At 41.2% G+C, this 24711-nt stretch overlaps 1 protein-coding gene across 1 annotated transcript; it reads right to left on the reverse strand.

Annotated features, from left to right (window-relative positions):
* Positions 1–280: 280 nt before the first annotated feature.
* Sema5c (Semaphorin 5c) lies at positions 281–23580 on the reverse strand. The gene is made up of 15 exons (XM_088263559.1): positions 23174–23580; positions 17850–17955; positions 14718–14817; positions 14271–14633; positions 14031–14178; positions 13704–13903; positions 13195–13621; positions 12905–13112; positions 11195–11557; positions 10869–11102; positions 7115–7185; positions 6136–6355; positions 5869–6042; positions 4469–4725; positions 281–3581 (listed from the first exon to the last, which is right to left on the reverse strand). Exons 2-15 carry the CDS (start codon positions 17953–17955, stop codon positions 3372–3374), a joined length of 3081 nt encoding a protein of 1026 aa, XP_088119685.1. The 5' UTR covers positions 23174–23580; the 3' UTR covers positions 281–3371.
* Positions 23581–24711: the final 1131 nt, after the last annotated feature.

The raw sequence follows: 24711 nt of genomic DNA on the forward strand, positions 1-24711 counted from the left end.
ATTTTGTGTAGTATTTTAGAAGATCCACACCGATCGGATTCACCACCCTAGGAATTCGCATTAAAACCAGATTCATGTGTGAAATGCCCTTTACATAGATTTCGTAAGTGTTGCATCAGCTTATTTTAGTACCTTCTTGACTCCTTATCTCTATGATGTAATCAAATTCAATGGCTAAAAATCACATGATGGCAGAAAAGGCTTTTAAACGCATATTGTGACAGTTGCTTCTTAGGTGATCGAGCACCGACAAGTGGGAACAACATAAAAAAAACACAAATTGAATAGTTAATAAGTGATAATTTATTATAAACACCGATGTAAAATCTTACATTTCAAAATTAAAGATATTCATTCAAGATATTAAAATAATACAGAGATATACCTCGTTTAATCAGGCAGATAATAAGGATATCAGTTTTTTATTAATTTATTTAAGTACATGTTTGTAAATACAATAAAACTACTAAAAATTATTTATCCTATTAATACCACTTATTTTCTTGAAAATTTCTAACCTCAAGACCACTTTATGAGCAAATATTACTCTACGCACACTTACCAAACTGCGTTAAACTGTCAAGTAATTTTAGTTATATGTATTTTAATAAAAGGAACAAATTCCTTATGGCACAGGTCAACTGTCATTTCTTCAACTGCGAAATGTATATTATTATACTATAACATACTCCCAGATTGGAATAGTAATTTGCACATTTCAGGGAATGTTACGAGTACTGTACAGTGATAGGCCTTAAATGTCACAACGTGAATTGATCCATTGCCCGAGTTAACAATGTTCTAATAAAAAGTAATTTCTTTAGCAATAATATTTGATAATCTGTTTCAAGAGGTGAATAGTGAACTGATGGTAAACTAAAATGGGAAAGAAGGAAGTTAGATTAACCGAGGTATTCTGTATTACATATAAATAAAATATATTTTAATCAGAATGCTCAATATGAGCTACAATTAAACTTCATAAAATATTGCATTTTTAGAAGTACCTAATATGTATAATATACCTATGTAATTGGGAATAAGATAAATTATGTAGTATGTTAACACAACTCTAATGATAACATCAACTCATGGCACTTGTTAATCTATAACATTACTTTTATGACATAATCTTACACATAAACACTCAGATATTATAGCCCTGAAAAAGTACCAGAACAAAAGCTTAAAATTTGTTCCTTATGTAATATAATACTGTGTACAATATTACATAGAAAAATGTTAAATATTAATATTAGAGTAATATCACAAATTACCAAAGTCAATACAGTATTCCTAAAAAATCAGTCTTAAAGACATTCATACGTATGTTTACATATGTAATAAAATGATAAACCTTTGATGTAAGGAATGTCACGAATTTTATGTCTAGCTTTTGTCTTATATTGTATATATACTGTGCGTATGTTCTGTAAACCGGGTACACGCAAGGCTAATTATGTATGTATGTATGTACTACAAACCGGGTACCCACAAGGCAAAGTACTTGTGAAAGATAATGATTGTCTCGATATTGCAGTACCATTTTGTTCCCATTTTGTACAAATGTGTAAAAACAATACATTTCAATTTACAATATTACTTACATCTATTGTTGTCTGCTCTCCGAGTCAAAATATTGACTGTTTCAGTGAAAAATTCAATAATAATATGAAAATGTTGCTCCCAAAAAGAACTGAGATTAATTAATATGTAATTAACTAAAATGATTTATTGATATGTACCATTGTACGCCATGTTTCCTCTTAATCAGTGATGGGCGATTAAAAAAAAACTAAATTACCAATTTCTTGTCAAAAAGTCATTGTTTTTTTATTAAATCACTCAACACTAATCATTGCACAAGTTTGGTTGTGTATTTCTGTAATGCGTATATATGAGTATATATTTGACATCAAAAACTTAAGCTGGAATAAAATATGTAATACATACCACACCGATTGCCCAATGTTACCCTACAAATAATGAGTACCTATTAGGCAGAAATTATACTGTTTAGATTAAAAAAAATATTTTTTATGTAATAACAAATCGTCTTCAACATCAGAACTAAAACCTCAGAGAAAATTCTCTTCAAATAGAATTTCTTATCATATTAACTTCTTAAACTCTCGATACATATATGTATATGTATCGAGAGATACATATAGTATAATGCATATACGATACATATATGCATTATACTTCAAATACATTATCGTGATAAAAATCTAAATTTCTATAAAACTGTATTATACATATTCATTATTAAAAAAAAACCTTTCAAAAATAATAGTTTTAACTAAAAACAATATTAGTTTTAAAGAACGTTATTTCAGATTGTCAATATACCTCGACAAACTCATTTGTAAAATCAATGGGGACTTACATAGGTTTATTTGGCACATGCACTCACTAGGGACAGTAAAAATACATTAATTTACAAACTTGTATATTCCCGTTCCTTTTCAGTAAGTGATGTGTCGTTACACGTGGCGTTGGTTACCCGACGGGCAGCACTGTCGATGACTGAGACCACATTTTGACCACGCATAAATTCACAAAATTGTACGACATGATTTTAGAATCTAGTGACATTTATAAAAATAAATAAAAATTCTAAACACTCGGGTGCCTTAGTTTGCAATATACTATGAACCTAGAAATATTATTTATTTTAATTATTTAAAAATATCTAAAAATATAAAACTAGTATTTCACTATAATGATTTTGCAAGGCAAGAAGTGCTGTGCACTTACTGAGACACTAACCACGGGACCACAACTCGATAGAAAATTTTAAAAATGATTAATAACAGCCTTCGCCGGGTTCGAATATCAGCCAGGCTCATATGTAAAATATTAAATTGGCACAAGTAAGTAAGTAGTATATTATGTTAAAGCTCTCATACTGTTAATGAAGGGACTAAAAGTAGGCTTTCATTTAGGAATGAATTATATATTAGTGAAATCCATTGATAAGTTCCTTTAATCACCACACAACACTAATGACCGATGAAACTCTGAGAATAAAGGCGGATGCTGCACACGCACAAATCTCAAAGAACTAGCAGTAATCTTTCAGTAGACTCCCCACGATATGCAGAAAAGGGATTCTATTTTAATTTGAGCAGAGGAATTATAAAAATATCCAGAAAAGAAAACAGTTGAAGGTAAGCAAGCAAGAGCCCCAGTCTGGGAAGAATGGAGACGAGCTGCGCACAATCTGGGCGCTGAACGTCCCGGAAACATTGAGGCGTGTGAAAATCTAACCGCATGATGGTGGTATTATTGCGAACCTACATTATTATTGTATTGTTACATTGTGCATTTCAAATCATGGTAATGAATTGAACCTCGAGTGAGTGGGGTCAGTTGAACTTCTCTTGCTCCAGATTGATATTGTTCCGCAGAGCCGTGTGGCTATTCCTCTTCATGGTGCTGGCCTCGTAGTCTCCGGCGATAGCCTTGGGGTAGAGCTTGGGGGTGCCTCCTTGAGTGCAGTTGAGGTTGTTGGCCTTAGCGGGGCAGTACCCGCCCTGACTGGTTCCCGAGAAGGACGGCTGCCTCTTCTTGGGGACCTGAAGTGCATAAACCGGCCGGTGAGTCCATCGATGGTGCAGCCAAACAATATATGGGCTAGTAATTGTTAACACTAATTATATGTTACTTACAAAGTCCAAAATAATCGCATATAAGATCTTTTTTATGAGAAAAAGATGCATTTAATTAGGGGAAATAAATATCAAATATGAACGAAGATATTGTCAAAGTTACTAATGAATTATACATATTTATTTTGGATAAATTCTTGTACATATTAATATTTCCTATTCCTGACGATGCGGTCACCATTACATCTCCGTGACGTTCACATCATTCCAGAACTAATACTTGACATTTATTTCTGGAAATCAGATGCACCTTTCCTCATAAACATTACATTATACCTATTACGCATTCAGGAATGAAGATGGCTCCTATATTGGTGGCTCTAACATTGATGGGTGAAAATACTTATCAACGGATTAACCTAAAAAATGTGTTCTTTAATGAAAATGAAGTTTTAAAAAAGCTATTCAATTACATGTACATAATATGTAATAGTATGTTTATTATATAGGTACATATTACATTACACTTGATTTTTGAATTAATCAGTTTTTACTCTCTATTGTGGAGAAAGTAAATCCATGTGAAGTCGCCCACTTTAAGGATCAACTCGACGATAAATCTGGCAATGGGGTTCTGCGCTTTAGCATTTAGGAAACACCCACACTCCTCTTCTTCTCCGTCTTATTCCTCATTGTTGAGGGTTGTGACGCTTGCAGAACCAATGACTCTTCTCCAGTTATCCCTTGACTGCGCTGCACGTAGCGCTCCAACCACTGAGGTGCCTGCTCTACTCCTCTACTGACAAGTTAATAGTAAATGTGGTATAAAGAAGATGGTCGGTAAATATAGGCACCTCTTTTAGTGGCACGCTGACATAGCTGTTCTGCTTGGTGATGTAATGCGGGCTCGAGGGGATGCGCGTGGCGCGCCGCCGTCCCGCGTAGAGCAGCGCGGCCGCCGCCAGCGCCGCTCCACCCAGTGCACCCGCTGCCAGCGCGCCCACCAGCGCCGCCCACCCGCCCGCGCCTCCCGCACTCGCACCCGTCGCACCCATCGCGCCCGCCGCCAGCACCGTCGCCGCGGGCCTGCGTGCCGCCATCGCGTACAGTTCTAGGGACACAACATTTATTACATTAACTATCGCCTTTCTTTTGTTGATCCAATCAAATTGACATTTAATAAGAAAGCACTAGAAAAAGTAAAGAATTGTAAATTTTTAGGTACATGGATAAGCTAAGAATACAAATCCATATCAGAAATGAGGAAATGTATGTACGAGTTAATAATACTATTTAACAGGCGCATCTAGTTTTTAGAATGTGAGACTTATACTCCACAACTAGGATATAAATGGATATGTCCAGACTCTGGAAGCTGACATAGAATTGTAACTCTATAGTAAAATATTGCGTAAACTGTGCGTTCATAGTGGTCGAAATTTTGGTGAGTACCTTTCAAAACATGCACAAACACATGCTCAAATTTTATTGACAACGAGTGCCATCTTCATGTTGAGAGGTGGGAAATTTTTCAGACTGCTCTCGTATATCTCAGGATTACATAGATGGGTTCTATGTAATTGCGAAAATGTGCCCTTTGCTGACCTCAATTAATTTAAAGAAGTTTGAGTATTCGGGAGACACCATAAAGGTGGGGATTGACCGGAGCGTTTCGTCGTGATGTAACATTCGCGGCGAGCATCCGAACATCGGATGGAGTGCTCGGAACGAGCGGCGAGCAGCTTGGCTCGCTGTACTGACTTTACGAATGCTCACCGCGAATGTATTAGTATTCAGGAGACACCATAAAGGTGGGGATTGACCGGAGCGTTTCGTCGTAATGTAACATTCGCGGCGAACATCCGAACATCGGATGGAGTACTCGGAACGAGCTTGGCTCGCTGTAATAACTATACGAATGCTCGCATCGTAACGTGTTACGTTACAAAATGACTCCGGCCAGTCCCCACTATAAGACATAACGAGTAATAACTTCTCCGGGAACTAATAATGGGAAATTGATGGCAGAACATAAATAATGAGAAAGAAGAATGTCTTTCTTATGTCGATAAATTAATATCGCAGGATTCAATATGCCGAGGTTCTCTTTATAGAAATGTTTGACATATTTCATTATGGCAGCCAACCGAAGTGATGAAAAGGCATCAGAAGATCATTAAATTAAAAGATAATATCATACGCCAAACCCAAATACCAAAAGGACTACTGTACTAATTTTATTAAAAGTAAATACCATTATCCGTGTCGTTGTCATCCATGATGCAGGAGCGCGTTTGCGTTTCGGGCCCGTGGCACGGCTGCGAAGTACAGCGGCGCGAACGCATCTGTTGTCCCTCTCCCTCCCCCTCTGCTTGTGCGCCCTCTGCACACGTTGACCATGCAGACCACGCGCCCCAGCCTGCCAGCTCTGCACAAAAAGCACAATACATTAAGCGCACATTCATCATTTCATCGCTTCCCTGACACGAAAAGTGCACGAGAGAAAATGATGTTCACGTACCGTGGCACGGCGGTCCCTGGCAGTGCCTCGTCTGCAGGGCGGTGCCGCGGCACGCGCCTGGGCCCACGCACGCGCGCCGCCGCACGGCTCGCCCGGCACCGCATGACGCGCTGCACTCGCCCCACTCCCCCCAGCAGCCCCACCCGTCCCTCGCCCCCGCTTTCGCTGCCGCCCCCGCCTCCACAGCCAGCGGACGCTCCTCCTCCTTACTCACGCCTATCTGTCGAGTGTACACACCATTCGGAGTAAATTCAAAAGTTACACAACTCATTTTTACTATTTGCATTTGTGTACTTTGTAGGCACTCGCAAATCAAAAATTGTGATATGTATTAATAATTTTTTCACTCATCATTTTAATTTTTCTCACAACTATAGGGGACTTTGACCTTTTCAGCAGACACTCGCTTATGGGTACCTCGAACCCAGGTCGGGTACCTCGAACCCAGGTCGTGTACCTCGCTTCGATCGCTTCGGATCGCTCTCACTTGTGCCAAATACATTAGCGCATGTGGCGGGTATGTGTAGATGCCAAAACTGTACCTTGCGAATGCCTAAAATTGTTACGCAAACTTTTTGTAGTTAGTTCACTGCAGTTAGGCAGTTAGGTCACTGTGTAAAGACTGACCCTTACTGTCTGTTTTTTTGTGTATTTAATAACTAATTGTATTTCCCGTAAACAATTGTGCAAAGTTTGTAATCAAATATTTTGAGTATGGATAGATTAAACAATTGTTTATACAAACTTTGGCGGTGGTGAATAAAAATGATCATTGTTAAGAGATGAGTATGTCTCCAAACCGATAAACATTTTTTTAAAAAGTTATTATTTACAAAATATTTTAGAATTTTTTTTTTAACATGTTTTCAATGATAGCGAAACTGCTTATTATCAAAAAACTAAATCGAAAACCTAGTAAAAACTAAAAAATAATAAGTAAAAAGTTGTGGAACACGGTACCAAAAACAAAAACACCTACCTTTAAATTATCAGACTGCATTTTGCATGAAAATTTAAATCTCTTCTCAATTACTGATTGATCACTCGAATCTGGAAATTATTTATATTAAATTACCTTTGGTTATATATTCCGTAATTAAAACTGAGAAGAAATATTTATTTATATAAATATATATATAGGGGAGAGGACCCTACCTTGGACAGGTCCATACCTTGGTCAATCGGTTCCCGTCAGCCATCCAAGTAAATATTCGCATTTCTTTTTTAATGTCAGAACGTAATAATGTCCTTTAGCCATTGCATTATAGTTGTGGCGCGTAAAGGCTACTAATATTTTTGTTAAAATTAAAAAATGATTTTTGTGCATCAATAGTAAAATTTTCAAGCAACACTCCGGTAATTTTTGAATTTAAGGTAAATAATTTGTTGTTACTTATTTGCATGCATCTGTTCACTGATTATATTGGCTATTAAAAAAAATCTTTTTATTCAAGAATAATATACCCTCAAAAATGTGACTGTCAATTTAATTGTTTCACAGTATGTCCCGTACCTTGGGCCATCTCAGGGTACCGTACCGTACCTTGGGACATAAGCAAAGTATGTAGTTTTAATTATGTTTTCATACATTTGTTTTTTTTGTGATTAAAGGATATGTTTTCATTTGAGAAAAACAAGATGTTTTCTATGGAATACAGTTGATACGCGGTGATCGGAGCTATCAGTTCACGAGTTTACTAACCTCAAAATTAAATCAAAGAAAGCTGATTTTTATAATGTTTTCTTTTTCTCTCTACTACTACTACTACTACTACCATCACGCCGTTTCCCCGCAGGGGTAGGCAGAGAGGATGGAACGCCACACTCTTCTGTCCTGACAAACACTCCTAGCCTCCTTCACATCCATACATCTAGTCATACATGCCCTCCGATTACGCAGACTTTTGACACCGCCAGATTTTAGGTTCTGATTGATCTGATCGTGCCAAGTCTTTTTCGGTCGTCCACGTTCTGTTTTCCCTCTCACATTCGCCACATATATTTTCTTTGTCATTCTCTCGCTATCCATTCGCTCCACATGTCCATACCACCGCAAAGAGCTCTTTCTAATCTTTTCAATTATTCCTCGTTCAGCCTTACATTCCTTTCTTATATCATCGTTTTTAATTCTGTCATACAATGATTTTCCACACATTCGTCTGAGGGAGCGCATTTCAACAGCATTCACTCTGCTTTCATCCTTCCTTTGCCAGTTCCATGTTTCGCTTCCATACATTAGTGTCGGTACTAGTACGCCGTTGTGAACCGCTAGCTTGGCTTCCATGGACATATTCTTATTCCCAATCACTCTGTTACAAGCACCATTTATTCTATTCCCTGCATTCACTCTTCTCTCAATATCCTTATCCACTTTTCCATCCCTTGTGAACATGCTTCCTAGATATAAAAATTCTTGCACCTGTTCTAGGATTCATTGTGCACGATAACCTTGCATTCTGTCAAATCTTTCTCTCTTTCAAACACCATGACCTTTGACTTACCTTCATTCATTGCCAGATCATTTTCCATACATACATCGTACATTCTTGACACTATTAGTTGCAAGTCCTCCGCGCTGCTCGCTAGCAGTACGGCGTCATCCGCATACAGCAAGCAACTAACAGTTATATTCATCATTTTCGCTCCAACTCCCATACTTTCAATCTCTTTCATACAATGGTCCATATAGAGATTAAACAACCATGGTGACATTACACATCCCTGCTTTACGCCTTTGGATATTGCAAACCATGATGTAATGTCCCCATTCACTCTTATACTAGCTGTGCTGCCCTCGTAGAGGGAAGCAACTGCTTGTATAAGTTTATTGTCTACTCCATATTTTTCCAGCACGCTCCATAATTTTATCCTATCAACCTTATCATACGCTTTCTGCAAATCCACGAAAGCACAGAAGAGTTTCTGATTTTTAGCCAAAAACTTTTCCGTCAGCATTCGTAGTGCAAAAATTTGATCTGTGCAACCTCTTCCACTCATAAAAGCACCTTGCACATCCCAAATCCGTTCTTTCGTCACCATTCTAACTTTTTCAATTATAATCTTACTATAGAGTTTACCGACAGAGCTTAGCAGGCTTATCGCCCTATAATTCCCACACTCTGCGCGAGATCCCTTTCCCTTGAATAGAGGCATGATTACTGCCCGTCTCCAATCCAGAGGTGTGTATCCTTCCTCAAGACACAGGTTAAATAGTCTGTGAATCCATGTGAGGGTGGTCAGTCCACCACATTTTACAAACTCTATAGCAATATTATCATACCCAACAGCCTTACCGTTCCTCATTAATTTTAAGGCATTCGTTATTTCTGACATACTTATCTCACTTACCATACCCTCACTCACCCTTGCCTCTATGGGTGTCTCGGTGGAGACATTGCCGTTACTTTCATAAATTTCCATAAAGTATTCTTTCCATCTTTCTTTCACTTCACTTTCATTCGTCAATATTTTACCATCATTTGATTTGATAACTTTCATGCCTCCATTTTCAGTCTCATTTTTTGCGTTCTTTACCTCTTTCCAGAAAAGCTTAATGTTTTCTTGAAAGTGGGTTGACATTTTCATACCTTCTTCTCTCTTTAGACGATCTTTCCGTTCTTTTACTCCCATTTTCACTTTTCTCTTACATTCTTTATACCGATCTTTCATTATTTTAAAAAGTTCACTCTTAACATCGTTAACTGCTAACATATTTAGCCAAGCATTCTTCTTCTCAGAGACAAGTCCTTTCATGCCCTCATCCCACCATGCATCTCCTTTTTTCCTACCTTGGATCGCAACTCCACATACACTCTTTGCTGACTCATACATACACGATTTGATGTGCTCCCAGGTATCGTCTACATTCATATCCATATTCCTTACATTCAATCTTTCATTCACTTCCCTTTCATACGACTTACTTACATTCTCGACTTGTAGTTTTTCAGCTTTGACTCTAGACTTTTTCTCTCTAAATGGTTATAATAGCATTCAAAGAAGCAGGACTTTAATTATTTTAAAAAACTTTAGAAATATAAAACATAACAAGCTATCTAAATAGTTTTACTGAACGATTATTTTATATGACCAAGGTACGGGACTGTACCGTACCTTGGGCCAAGAGAAGAGGTTTTGTAAAATGTCATTCCTATGTATACTTTGCATGATAAGCACATGATATCTTCTAACAATATGATTATAAATAACCGATCTATTTGGTTCAACAATTTTTTTTTACGTACTTTGTCAATTATGAGACATCAATTATGAGAGTCTAACGGCCCAAGGTACGAATCTCTCCCCTACATAGTGGCAGAGTAAGTATAACCAACTACAGACCGATCATATTGTTTTTTGTATGTACCATATATTGTAATGGTATTTGACATTTTAATGATATTTAATTATTTTTCTTTAATAAATAATATGTACATGATAAATCTAGTGTCGAACATTTTAAAACATATTTTGAATATAATCAAATAAGTACAGAGGCACCTATGCCTATAAAATTATATTTGTATATTCTTTAATACGTCTTCATAAACTATCCGTAAGAACCTCGCTCGGTGGCAATTGGAGAAATTATCGATCGCATAGCGCTCCCGACAGTCAGATCGGGAAAAAAAAACTAAAGAAAAAGTAGTTTCGGGCCTTATTCAACTTCCGACGATTGCGGGACTAAGAGAGGGGTCGTGCGAGATAAGCGAATATTATTAAAAAGTAGTTACTGGAGAGGGCGAGTATCCAGGGCGTCCAGGCGGAGGCGCGCCGCGCGTCGCACGCGTGCGCGTTGCACGGCTCGGCCTGTGAGTCGCAGCCGGAGCACGACGCGGCGCCGGGCGGTGGGGGCGGCCGGTCACACGCGCGCGACCGCCAGCGCGCGCCGCCGCCGCACGCCGCCGAGCACGCCGACCACGAGCCCCACTCGCCCCACCCTGCCTCTGCCACCGCCTCCACGGGGGCTGGAAACGCGATCGTGGAAACATGTCAAATTGGTATTATATATGTATGCTGTGTGGTGTATTTATATATATATATCGCGCACTATGATTACCGGGACAAGGAGGATTCTGCGTGCAGTATATTTCCTGGCGGTCGGGCCCGACGCACAGGCGGCCACCGTGCGCGGGCGCGGGCGCGCCGCACCAGCGCCGCCGCCACTTGACGGCCACGCCGCACGATGCGCTGCACGCCGACCAGCCCGACCACGCGGTCCACGCGCCGTGCTGCGTGCAGTTGGAGACGCGCATTCGCGCCCCCGAGCACGGCCGCCCGCCGCCGCGCGCCGCCGGGCTGTCGCAGCGCCGGCTCTGGCACAGGCACCGGTCCCCGCCCTCCTCCGCCTCCTGCCCCTCCCGCCCCCCGCCGCCCTGCAGGCACTCCTCCCACGGAGACCACGACGACCAGCCCCCGTCAACTGAAAAAAGTATGCGTGAGTACCGTGTGTACTTTGTCTTCCTATTGGATGACGATGTCATCCTATAATGGGATCATTTCGACGGTCATTTTTATTAGCCGATAAAGTAATATATAAAATCAAAATACAATCGGTGAGGTACTATTCTTCTTGAAATCTGTCGAAAAGTAAGGGAGATTAAACTCGTCTACTAAACGTCTCGAAATTCCAGCGCAAATAGCTTTTGTGGGAGGAATTAGTTTTATTTTATTATTTCGGTCTTCATACGTTTCTAAAGCAGTGTGCGACAGAGAAATACCAAGGTGGCGATGTTACGTCACTTTTAAGATGGACTTCATAAATTTAAGAGCCGTTTCTTTGTTTTGCAGAGAACACTAGTATTTTGAGTCTAATTTTATAAAAAAACATATTTTTGTTTTCAACTCGTAACATGTAACTTGAGAATAAAAGTAAAACTTCGATATAAATTGTAGAGATAGTGAGAGATATTGAAAGCTGTCCCACCGCATGCCCAGATCTGATACAGAAACATCTAGGCTTCCTGACAGAAACAATATAGAATTGTATCCCGATTTTACTGTGAATTTACATTTAAAAGCTTTCAATATACCTGTCACTGCCAATCCAAATAAATACAAGATTGTAAGTCCATCACCAAATTTTCTAGAAGTACCCCAATGTAGGCAGTGAAAGGGATTAGCGTTTAGTTCAATTAGTCAGCTAGATCCGATTCCGAGTCGACGTTGGCCGGTACACAGATGCCCACAACCCCGACCAGCACAGCAGACAGACACGGAACAGTGCAAAGACATTTATAGAGACATACATATTATACATGTATACATATTTGCATATATATATATATATATATATATATATATATATATATATATATATATATATATATATATATATATATATATATATATATATATATATATATATATATATATATATATATATATATATATCTATACATATACGTATATATTTACACATACACATATACACACATACACATATTTTTTTTCTTGATACACACCTATCACAATCCTAACAAACGATGGACATAAAAAAATAAAAAACAACCCTATCTCACAACCTGGCACAAAGTCCTAACCACGGCACTATTTCGCTGTATCAATCCGCTGTATCAATTTCACCGCCGAGAGTTGAGGAACGACGCGCCGCCAGACGCGGAGTGGTGCCGGATCCAGCTGTACAAGTTAGTTAGGTTAATACCTTCACCAATTCCTTTAATGGAAAGAAACAAGCACAAGACGCGAGTTCAGCTCAGCCAGCAGCCATGGAAAAAGAGTGAGAGATAGAGTAGATAGGTAAAGTTACCGGTGGAGTGAAGGACGGGGCAGGCGGGCGGGTCCTGCAGCCAATGGGGGTGCGGGGGCGGAGGCGCAGTGCTGCAGCGGTCCCGGCGCTCGTCCCAGCCGCAGTGCGGGTCCCGCGCCGCCAGGCAGGCCGCACGCCCGCCGCGCCGCGCGCACTGCGCCGCGCCCAGCCGCAGCACGCCGCCCTCCGTCGCCAGGTACACCGAGTCCTGCGGGATACACACACAGTCAGTCGTCAGTTACCGAGCGCGGACAGACACGCGGGTGTCAACGAGCGCGAGCAGTACCCACCGTCTCCTTGAGGTACTGCATGGCGCGCAGGGGGCCGCGCAGTTCGGGGCGCCACACCTCCAGCAGGCACGCGGCGCGCGCGCCCGGCAGCACGGCCACCTTGCTGACCGAGCCGTCCAGAGCGGCCAGGAAGAGCACGTGCCGCGGCAGCGCGGCCACGGTAAGCAGCGCCAGGCGGCGCCGCGAGGCGAGCAGCGGGCGCGCGTGCAGCGGCTGCACGGCGCCGTCCACGAGCTGGTAGCGCGCCGACTCGGCCAGCTGCTGCGCGCGCGCGCCCGCCGAGCCGCACGCGGCGTGCGGGTGGTGGCGCGCCGCGCGGCTCTCCCAAGCGTGCCCCGGACTCTCCTGGTGCTTGAAAGGGCCCCGGAAAGCCTCTTCTATAGCCGACATGTTGAACGCGCAAACGGCCGATCCGGGAATACTATTGCTGAAATTAAAAGGAAATTGTCGTAAGCGAACGCGCGAATCGAGAGTCTCCGTAGAAGGAAGGCGAGACAGTCGGCGCGAACCTGGGAGTGGTGAAGACGGCGTACAAGAGACGCTGCTGCGGGAGGTACTCCACGCTCTGCACCTCGTCGTAGTAGAAGGGGTAATCCCCGGGCTCCGAGCAGTTGAGTCGAGCCTTCACGAAGGTGGTCCAATTCTCCCTCAGAACGACATCTCCGCCCGCGTCATTCTTGCACACGCGCGCGATACGCGAATATACCCTCTGCAAGAAATTTACAAATAATTTACCTTTTTTTATTTACAAACACGATTTACGCAAATTATCACCATTCGCGGTATGAATTGATATGGCAGATAAGGTAATATAAATTTGTAAGTACTAAAAATACCTTTCCGCAGTTAATGTATTCGACAGCGGCTTCCCGAAAAATGAAATAAACGAATTTTTCGTCCTCGAAGGAGCCGACGAACTGCGGTTCGTTCAGCCATTTAGAATTGTACTGGCTGGTCCTCAAGGTCAGGCTGCTCCCCATAGTTCTGCGAGGGAGAAAGAAGAAAGGTCATCCTCGAGTCGGGAGGGGGGATCAGTTTGATAGCGCGACGGGAAGGAAGGGCCACGCGCGACGCACCTGTACAGAGCGAAGTCCGAGCCGGAGAAGTCCGTAGGGGTGCCCGCGTAGTACTGGCCGTCCTCGGTCAGCAGGGCCGTGATGTTAGCGCGAGGGTCGTACGGACACTTGGCCACCCCTCCCACCCACTCCAGCACGGCGCTGGCGTTGTCCAGCGCGCGCCACGAGCACGCGGGCGCGAAGGCCGACGTGCCGCACGCGAACAGGCGCGCTCCGTCCGAGAGCAGCACGCGCACGTAGTTGCGGCACGCGCGCTCGGACTGCCCCTTGTCCTGGCACAGCTGGATCTTGTCCCTCGGCGCGGGCCAGGACGCGCGCTCCACCTCGCGCAGGCCGCGCAGCGACAGCCGGAACAGGTTGTCTCTGCGACAGACAGACGGTGACAGACGATCAGTTGGCGTTACAAGAAACCTGCGCGGCTATCCGAGACATCGCGCCCGGCCTTACCTGGCTCCGACGAACAGTTGGTCACGAGCGACGTCGAACAGCATCGGCCCGAAGGAGGTCACTCCGGCGGCCGTAAACTGGTCTCCCGACATCATGAGATCTAAAGTGGAGAAAAGAGGGATTTAGCAATTCGTTGAATTTTATGTCGGGTGAATTTGGTAACTTTACTAAAGTATCTTTTAACTAAAGTATCTTTATAATATGAACTACTACGGACGTGGGCGTGGCTTAAATGCGGCTGTTATTCGAATGTAAAAACATACCTACCGCCAACGTTTGGCGGTATTTACTTATGTATTTTATATTGAATAACTAAATTATTATTATTTTTTATTCGTTAATTACTTATTTGTATCAATTTATTGCCTGTTGTTGATTTACCCTGACACCTGAAAATGTATATAAGAATATCAAGATTTATTTGAAGAATATCACTAAAGAATATACTGTCTGCACTCAGTGCGAAAACGGTGTTCACGGGCCCTTTCTTCCCAAGCATTCAAAACATTGTTAAAAAAATATATTTATGTTTTATAATTTCGGTTTTGCATAAATATAAATTTAATTCCATTTTGTTAGTGATGTGTGTTTTTTCCAGTGCTGATTATATTTAAGTGTTTTTATCGTATTTTGTTTATTATAAATTTTTAAAAATTCATAAACTTCGTTGTAATTTTTATACTTTATATTATTTTTCATTTTGTTAATTATTCATAAGTTTTTAAAACATAATTGCTATAGCTTTACTTTTATATTACTTTTAACGGAAACAAATTTGTTTTATTTTAATCGTTTTTCTCGTCTTTTGTAACTTTTTTTTTGTAATATTGTAACTAATTTTAAAATATTATATTCTAAATATGGATGCATAAATTGGAAAAAAATATATTAATCTAAAAATTTTACACAACCCTGGAAGAATGAGCGGATTCCTAACATACTGTACAAAATGTAACTGATACTTTTATAAATCATATCCGATTTTGGTAGTCAAAGGGTTAATATGTTTATTAAAATAAAATTGTCTCTTTTACTTTTTTTTTATATTTGCAAGAACGACCAAAGACCTTTGAATTGGATCCGGGTACGGGAGCGAGCTTCCGATATTCCGAGTAGTCTGGTCTCTGCTCGGGGTGAGCGCCCCGCTCCGCGCTCCGGGCCGCGGCCGGAGGAAAGGGTGCTTCCATCGCGCAACAACCGGGACTGGGAGTCCAAATAACGAAATTCTCCTACTCTCTATTTCCAACTCGTCAAGTCGATCAAATATAATACCAATGAACAAAATAACAACATTTGTTTTATTAGTAGATATCCTTTATCCGAACGGAAAGATAGAATATGTACATGAAATGGAATCTAGATGCGTTGTGTTCGGTTACCAGTTTCCAGTGACAATTGACCGAATGAATAGAGACGGGAGGCGGAGAGCGGCGGAACAGTTTCTCGAATGGACAATCGCGAAATCCAGTTTGATAAGAAATGTGAGGAATTATGAGAATAAGAGTTGCGTCGTCTCTGCGGTCTGTAGCTGTAGCTCTGTACCGAGAGTCGAGTACTCGCTACTCAGGTACTACTTACTACTTACGGACCAGCATCACGGCACTCGACAGTGATGGAATATTGACACCTAGACTTTCATAATATACGTTCAAATTTGAAATGCTTTCGTTAGAATTGGTTTTATACTAAATATCGATAATTCTGTATAAAATATCAATATAAAATATGCTTTTTAATAATGTAATCTTAAAACGACAGATTTATTTGTGATAAATTTTACAATATTCTTATCAAATGAATAATTCGATTCGAAAACGTGTAATTTTTGGATATCGCCAAGTCGAGTGAATGTCGTGACGTAGTTCCTGTTCCCGACCGTTGCGCGCTGGCCGGACTAATGATTTGAATTGAAAAGGCGATTTTTTTGTTATATCTATCAGATAATTACAACCAGGGTCACCTATACACCTATATATATAATGCCACCTAATCTGCTTTCAGGAGAGCAAAAAAATACATGAAACATTTTATAGACAATTATTTTTCGGATTTTTTGAATTTTTAAAGTACCCGAATAAATTTTCCGCGGGTGTTTATATAGGGAGGGGAAGAGAGAAAGATTTTAGGCCTATTTTACTCACGGGACGTCGCCCCGGCCACTAACACCGACACGGATTACAAATTACATACATATTTACTAGGCACTATTTAGTATGTAAAATATAAAAAGTATATTTACATAGTTCTCCTCGGTATTACATAATATGTGTATTCAATTTTCCAAATTTTTTGATCGATTGATATTTTTTTTGTAAGTTTACGGTAGAACGGTAACTCACCCTAGCCGGGAAATGTAACTATTTTGTTTACATTTTCTGCGCATCGGTCGAATATATGTGCGTGAATAATGAAATGTAATATGTATAAAAAAAATAACTAAGAAAGTCTACGTCTCAATATTCCATCACTGTGCAGCGGAGTCGATGACACTAACTGGTCGGCTGTCGGCTGTCGGGTACTTGCCGGTACCGCTGGTACTCGATATGGACAAGAATGGGAAGCGGTGGAAGATGGATCGGTAGCAAAAAACCGGGCGGAGTAGCTCAGTTCGGACGAACTGCCCGACTGCAATACTGCGAGTCTCTCGAGGAATCTGGTTGCGGTTACTGCCGACTGGCGGCGAGTAGCACCGACACCTTCCTTCCACTCCTCTATCTTCCACAGCAAACTGAATTCCAACTCCAAAACGGTGTTTCAACGATGACAATTTTGAAGTTTTCGTTGATGACTTTTTAATCGTAGTTTCCACACCGAATAGATTATCCTATTGAAGGTAATCCATTCATTGAATTATATAAATAATAATGCAGCGGGGTATTAGTTTTTCACTTTTAAAAAAAATTGACGTTGAATCCTTATAAGATTATTTCATAGAAGAAAATAAATGTTTTGAAATGTTCGTACCTACGCGACAACATATATTTCGATCGTTATTAATTGATATTGATTTAATTCCGCGCCGAATGGTGTGAATTTGCCGAGGAACTGCCAGGATTGTATTTAAGTAAGAAAGAATAGACAAAGTTAGAAACAATTTAGTTAAGGGATAAATAATAAAATGGTCAGCGTTACCCTGGTGCAGGATGTGGGGCACTCGGTCGGGCTCCGGCTCCGGCTCCAGCTCCCGCTGCAGGCAGGCGGCGCCAGCCAGCAGCGCCAGCAGCACCACCAGCTCCATCTGCAAACGGAAACTAATCAACTACTGTCCGAGTTCCCGAAGTAACGAGCGGCCAACGGCGGGCAGTGGGCCGCCATTATCCAATCTAGCCGCCCGCACGCACCGTGCACCGTGCACCGTGCACCGTGCACAGTGGACGTGCAACGTGCACGTGGAACGCGGGAAGACACCCGACGCACGCAGTACACGCCTCACCAGTACGCGTGTCTTCTGTCTTTTCCTCTGTCCTCGTCGAATGACATTACGGGACTATCTACTCGGACGTTTCGAATTTGCAATGAAAAATAATTTTATCGCTTTATGCTGATAATAAATTTTAAAAAATATTTTATAAGTTAATTTAATAAAAGAGAAATCATCAATCTTCGATACGTCGACGAGCTCGTTTACAAGTTTGGCGAATGATCGTATTTAATCGACATATTTTTACTATTCAAAAAACCGCATAAAATTATTTCATAAGAAAATGCTTCATTTACACATACTTATATACATAACTATAATGTACCGTAAGACAAATTGACTGAAATGACTACCAAGCATCGCGCATTGAGTCGAGTGGTGTAGTCATTTGACAATGATTCGATCGGATGCATAGTTGAACAATAGAAGAGTCTCGTCTCTGTCTTCTCGGGGCGACACGTCCACCGGCTATCCTCGGCGAGTCGCCGATAGGTCGGCGGAAGTTGAAGTGTACCTCGGCCGACCACTAAACCGCACTACTCCGGTAATGACGTGCGCAATCTTTCTTTTAGGAAATATTACCTAGTGTTTATTTAGTGGATACATAGGTATGTAAACTCTACTCAGAATAACTGCCCACACATTCGGGCATATTTATGTTTTGATGGATTTGAATTTATCCGCAATTTGTTCACGTTATTTGAAAAGGAACACCGACCCGCGTCGTGGGAAGTGCTCGAGAACGAACAGAAGCTCGCATCAATGATAGAAGTGGCCATTTGCCGAACATATTTCATACCTTCGTAACACGTCAATATAAGGTATCGATCGCAATTAAGATACATATTTATATTACTTTCCGAGATATTCGACAGTCAAATGATTCATTACTTAACGCCACACTCTATATACGAGTATATAAACGAACGTTCATTATATTGTAAACATGAAAGGTTTGACAGTTAGTCGAAAATTCCTAAAAATGGTACTTGTATTGAAAAACACGCAAATATTAAACGATTACATCGATTTTGAGAGATTATGCTATTACCTAACTTTTTATTTGTTCATGTTTTATAAAAAAAACAATAAATAGATAAATATACCTATGTAAAATGTGTACCTATGCCAAAATTGCAACAACAAAAAAATTTAAGTAACTGACCCAACATTTTTTCATCGTTATTGTTAAATATAAATATAATAAACCCATTTCATTCTAATCAATCTGGTATAAGAATATTAAATAAGATTTTCCAAGGACACTCGAGATATGGGATTCCGTTTACTAGTCACTTGCCACGGAGCTGTGGTGTTTGTATTTAGCTGCTATACTGCTATCTTCCCGGCCGAGGAGTTAAGATAAGAGTAATAACATTCTGGCGATAAGGCGCGCACTACTCTTCCTCACTCCCACTCCTACTGCCTGCCGATAGTGCTGACAGACTCGAGAACCGAGAGCATAGCGAGAGCGCGCAGCACATCACCCACTAACTAGCTCTGCAGCTCTTCGTGCTATTCGACTATTCCACTTACACATTACCGGAACACTTCGGTCTCATCAACCGACGGAAATGAATTGTTAATTCTTACTATGGCAGCTCGCATCATAACGCAGTTACCTCTACAGTACTACACACTTTGAGCCAAAATTTACAGAAACCCGCTTACAGCCAGGACAAACATACACATATCCAAAATCTGGAGTCACTTGGTTCCCGAAATGAGCGGTATCGAACATATGCACCGACGTTTGTATATTTGATGGTTTGTTTTTATGGACTACTTTCTCTTTCTCTTCATAGTAAGAACATTTATTCACTATAATAGCAAAAAATTCCATTGTTTACACGGATATTTTTGTTTGACATGAACTTTTAATCGTGAACTATCTATCGCTTCTGGAAATAGACGCATTAGTTCCCCGATCAGGACGCGGCCAACTCGTCCAGGGAACCCTGTTACAGGGAATCGCAGATCGTTTAGCAAATATGGAGTAAGTATGTAATTGTATTTTTGTGATTAGTGATGGTACCGCTACACGCTACGCACGATCTACGTGTAGCAGTTACCTACGCGCGATATTATGGATATTCCTTATTAGCGTTATACCTACGCAGAGGACGAACTACACTAGGTGGGACGAGGCGGAGATGAGAAGACGCGAGTCGGTGTCCTTGCAGTTCGGTCGGGTGCGTAGTCAGCTTCTTCAATATAAAAGCATAATGTTCGTCATTATTAATTGTTTGAACAATCGAATTGGCAAATTAAGCAATAATAAATATCGCCTATATTTCAAAACGTGTAAATATGCCTACTCTGTAAGAACATAAACACACGTCTGCGTGTGTCCCTACCTACATACGTGCATGTACATATGTATAGTAGATATTTACAATTTTAAATTCCTATTATTATTCCTATATTATATCATTTCCCGCGTCATCATCCCATCTCGTCCCATCAAATATATTCCAATCCCTAGAGCCCTAGAGCCCCAGAGGAATCCGATCCGTGACTCTGGAAGCCTGGAGCGGAGCGACATAGTGCGAGTAATATGCGTAACGTACACATTTTGTAAGTAAATTCTGTAGTGTGTTGCATCGTTGGTACAGATAAAAGTGTTATAAGTATAATATATACATAGGCTTGTATTATACGTGACTAATATAATGTGTATATTATACAAATCACTCGCGCTCTAACGATTTGCGTGTTCATTTGAAAGGGTCTTCGTATGAAATTGTGGCCATTGCGATTTCGCTACTAAGATGTTCCGATTTGTCAACCTTCATAAACACTTTTGGTTATCGGTCAGTAGTTATTAGCACTATAAGTTTGACTTGTAGTACACGTACAGATGTGGACATACCACACTATATTATAACGCTTACACGACGCACCGAGAGGCCTCCTGATTGTTTTCAATTTAAATGAAATGTTACACGCTACACTCCTTCATAATATTATGAATACATCAATCCTCGTGAAGCAGAAAAATAGTTTAATAACGTTTCATTATGATTGTACGCCGCCGCCGACGTGATGGTGGAAGGCGCACAGAGCGCGAACTTCGTTTAACCCTAAACAGTGCCAGTGCAGTGGTGCATAAACCATATGTATTGAATTTTTAGCCAAATTGATCAAAATCTACTAATGTGCAGAGATCAGGTATAAATGTAGGATTTTTTTACTTCAGACCAATTTGGACAGCAACAAAAAAATGGTAGAAATTACAATTAAAATGTTTAATTTTTAAACAACCTTAAAATTGTAAAACCGTGAAACCATTTTAAAAACTATCACAAAAGATTCATAAAACATAATGATTTCTCATTTTGCTGAATAAAGCATTTTTAGTCATTTAATTTGAGGCGCGTTCGAGCAAATGGAGACCTGATTTTATGAGATTCGCTAAAATCTGTACTTGAAGCTCAGTAACCTTCGTGTAATTCACGATCAAGATAACACTGCTTCGACATGTTGCGGTGTCAGAAAGAATTTGAGAAATAATATTTTTTGTACGGAACACATTTACAGTTCGTCATCTAGTCGCTAATATAGATGCGCCGTGGAGAGTTTGTCCGGGTGTTCACTGGAAATTATCGAGTATTTACGTATATGTAAAGGTGGAGACTGACCGGAGCATTTCGTCGTAACATCGCTCGCGGCGAGCATCCGAAACTATGGATGGAGCGCTCGGCTCGCTGTACTGACTGCCTGAATGCTCGCATCGTAACGTGGTAAGTTACGACGAAATGCTCCGGTCAGTCTCCACCTTTAAAATACATAGTCCATATGTATAGATCAGGGGTGGAGAGCCTGCAGCATGCGCCTCTCGGCTACTCTGATACGGTATTTTGACTTGTGCCAATCAAAAAATAAAACAAAAACAAAACCTGAATGTCTTTCTATATAAAAATTCAGTTTCCGTATGTGTATGTCCGCGAAACACGAAAAATAGTCCATGGATTGATTTGGTTTTTTTACAACGCGGCTTCGAATCCTGTGTCCTGTGTGGCCTGTCGAATCAGATAAATGAATGTGGCTTTTAGAAATAATACGTTCCCCACCCCCGGTATAGATGTTCCCGTGGGGTATTTTTAAGGGAATTTATTTTTTGGCGCCACATCAAGTCCCTCAGTCACATGTTCGTGTAAAATGTTATATCTCCCGTCCATGTCTTCCCTAGTCAGAGGCCTAGGAGCCGGATAATGCGATCCGAAGCCCTCGAGCGAATGGCGATGAGACAAGAGTCGCGCACGTCGTGTTCCGCGGATGGCCAGGGATACTCGTGGCGCGCTGGGGAGTAGATACTACTCGGTGGTGGTCTTGTCACTGTCATCAGCCAAACTACACCACGCCACATGTCAGCTAAGTGTGCTGTAGTGTGCGGTTCTGTATACACATATCATTCTAGATTGTAATTATTGTAGATATCGAGTGAAGTTTTATACGTACATAATATGGATAGTATCTCGAAGTAAACTTGCCTTGCGCAATGTCCTTTTTGCTGAACTTTAGCCGATAGATAACAATCCATTACTTTTCTGCATGTTAAATAAGACTACGTATACAGTCTCGATAAACTCGCGGGCGTTGTCATATTGTGCAAATTCAGAAATCAAATGTTTGCGCGATATATGATTTAGAAAACCAATACGAGATAAAAACAAATTATACGCTATCAATTTGGCTTCGGATTATATGGCCGATAGTCAACGTTTTTCCACGGCAAAATGGTATGTGTTATTCTCTGGATTAACACATGAAACATAAGACTAATCGTCTTAGTATAATTTACGAAATAATGATAACACCGCATCGTTGATTGCAGTGCCCTTTGCATCGCCGGGTGCCGCGGGTGGACAAGGGAAGAAAGCTTCATTTACTACCGGAACGTCAATTATTTTATACTCAATTTTTCAAGATAATTATTCAAGATAATATAGGTGGTAATCTGTTCACCAAATGGGAAGCAAATTCGAGTTTTTTTGGAATATCTGAACTGTTGAAAATATCAAATAAAACTTACGGTTGAAATGTTAATACGTTACGAATCCAGACATCCCAATTTGAAAATTATTTCGTCTTTGCACATTTTCGACTGTCAGTAAGAGAACACAGATCGGGTAAAATGTTAGTATTTTATCAGGGGCCACTTTCACAATCTGTCGCATCAACTAAACATAAACTACAACCACTCGTTCGACACCAGAAGAGTTTACACCAACTGGACACTGGGAGATGTCTCCAAACCTCGTTCACTTGTCGAGCGTAGCTTCCGACATGTCCTACAGATATTTGAAAGGTAAATTAGTTAAAAAAACAGAATAAACAAATAAATAAAACTTTTAACTCGGAAATAACACTCCGCAGGACGAGCGACGCGCAACACAACGAGCGGAACGGACGGCCTTGCGAGGCTGACTGCGCCGCTCGCCGGCTCTAGTCGTGCCCACTGGGTCCGCGTGGGCCCGACCTGCCGCCTGCCGGCCCGGCTCGCCGAGTCGTTTCGGACCGGTAAAGTGAGGCTACCGAGCCAAAACTGCGCTCCTCGACAGACGCAAGCGTCGCGCGCTCAGAACCCTTACTACCCGGAACTCGGATGCGGGACAACATCTTCGTACGAACATGCAGTTAACATCTCGGCCCGAAAACTCGATCTCAGTTTGGCGTTTCGTAAAAATACTTTACCTTGCTCTAGCCTGTCTATCGATGATAATAAAATAACCTAGTCATTTTGATATTATCGCTTATTATGCTAACGGCAGCCCCTCAACGCCTCGGAGACCGAAGGCTGTGGTTTACAGAGGCGTTTGGCGTCTTGATTTTTTTTTGTCGATATTGAATTGTTTCGTGGTGGATACGCGTGCATTTTGTTACCTCGCGTTAGAGGTGCGATCGTCTGTTGGTTCGGTTATATCGATGAGGCGTTCCTCCGGACCTTTTTTCGCGCTAGTGCATTTCCTCGAGCGCCGAGCCGAGGAGCCCCCCTCCGCGGCGGCCCGTATACCTCTTCCCGCGGACTGGAGATGCAGGCGAGCAGGGTGCCGCGGACTGGAGACTGGAGACGCAGGGTGCCGCGGACTGCGAACGTAATGAAGTTAGCTGGACCGTTGTGCAGTTACTCGTACGTGGATTCCCGATACTTCTAGTCTAGCTCCAGCTGTGCCCGAACTAGTCCGCAAGGCCACCAGCGCCCGAATCGCCAGAATGCTCGTAAAACCGAAAGGGGTATACATATTGTTAATGCTGAAATAAACTGGGTGATTTTAATAAAATTGTTAGGTGTAAAACAATTTAAGCGCCTTTTACGTAGTTTTTTTTTTACGAAAATGATGCTATGAATTGACCAAAATTATCATAAATATATATTGTCATTTCAGAGTGGAATAAATTTGAAAGGATACAAATGACGAGAGTTCAGGGTGACGGATATTACTAATATGTCTATTATTATATTATATTTTTCATATGGATTTTCATACATATGGTATATCTGGTGAAACGGAAGATGGGCACAAGTCTGACATATAGACTTGTGCCCCGGAAGACCGTGTCACCACATAT

Source organism: Brachycentrus maculatus, unplaced genomic scaffold (assembly GCF_059751285.1).
Source record: "Brachycentrus maculatus isolate JH-2025_06_01 unplaced genomic scaffold, ASM5975128v1 h1tg000201l, whole genome shotgun sequence".
Taxonomy (NCBI): domain Eukaryota; kingdom Metazoa; phylum Arthropoda; class Insecta; order Trichoptera; family Brachycentridae; genus Brachycentrus; species Brachycentrus maculatus.

Bases quoted from the DNA above. Each gene is read 5' to 3' on its own strand.
- Sema5c (XM_088263559.1), bottom strand. From the start codon at position 17,955: ATGGAGCTGGTGGTGCTGCTGGCGCTGCTGGCTGGCGCCGCCTGCCTG. The intron at 13,904-14,030 runs GTATTTTTAGTA...AATTTCTTGCAG, and splicing joins AATACATTAACTGCGGAAAG to AGGGTATATTCGCGTATCGC. The intron at 6,356-7,114 runs GTAGGTGTTTTT...TACACTCGACAG, and splicing joins TGCAGTCTGATAATTTAAAG to ATAGGCGTGAGTAAGGAGGA.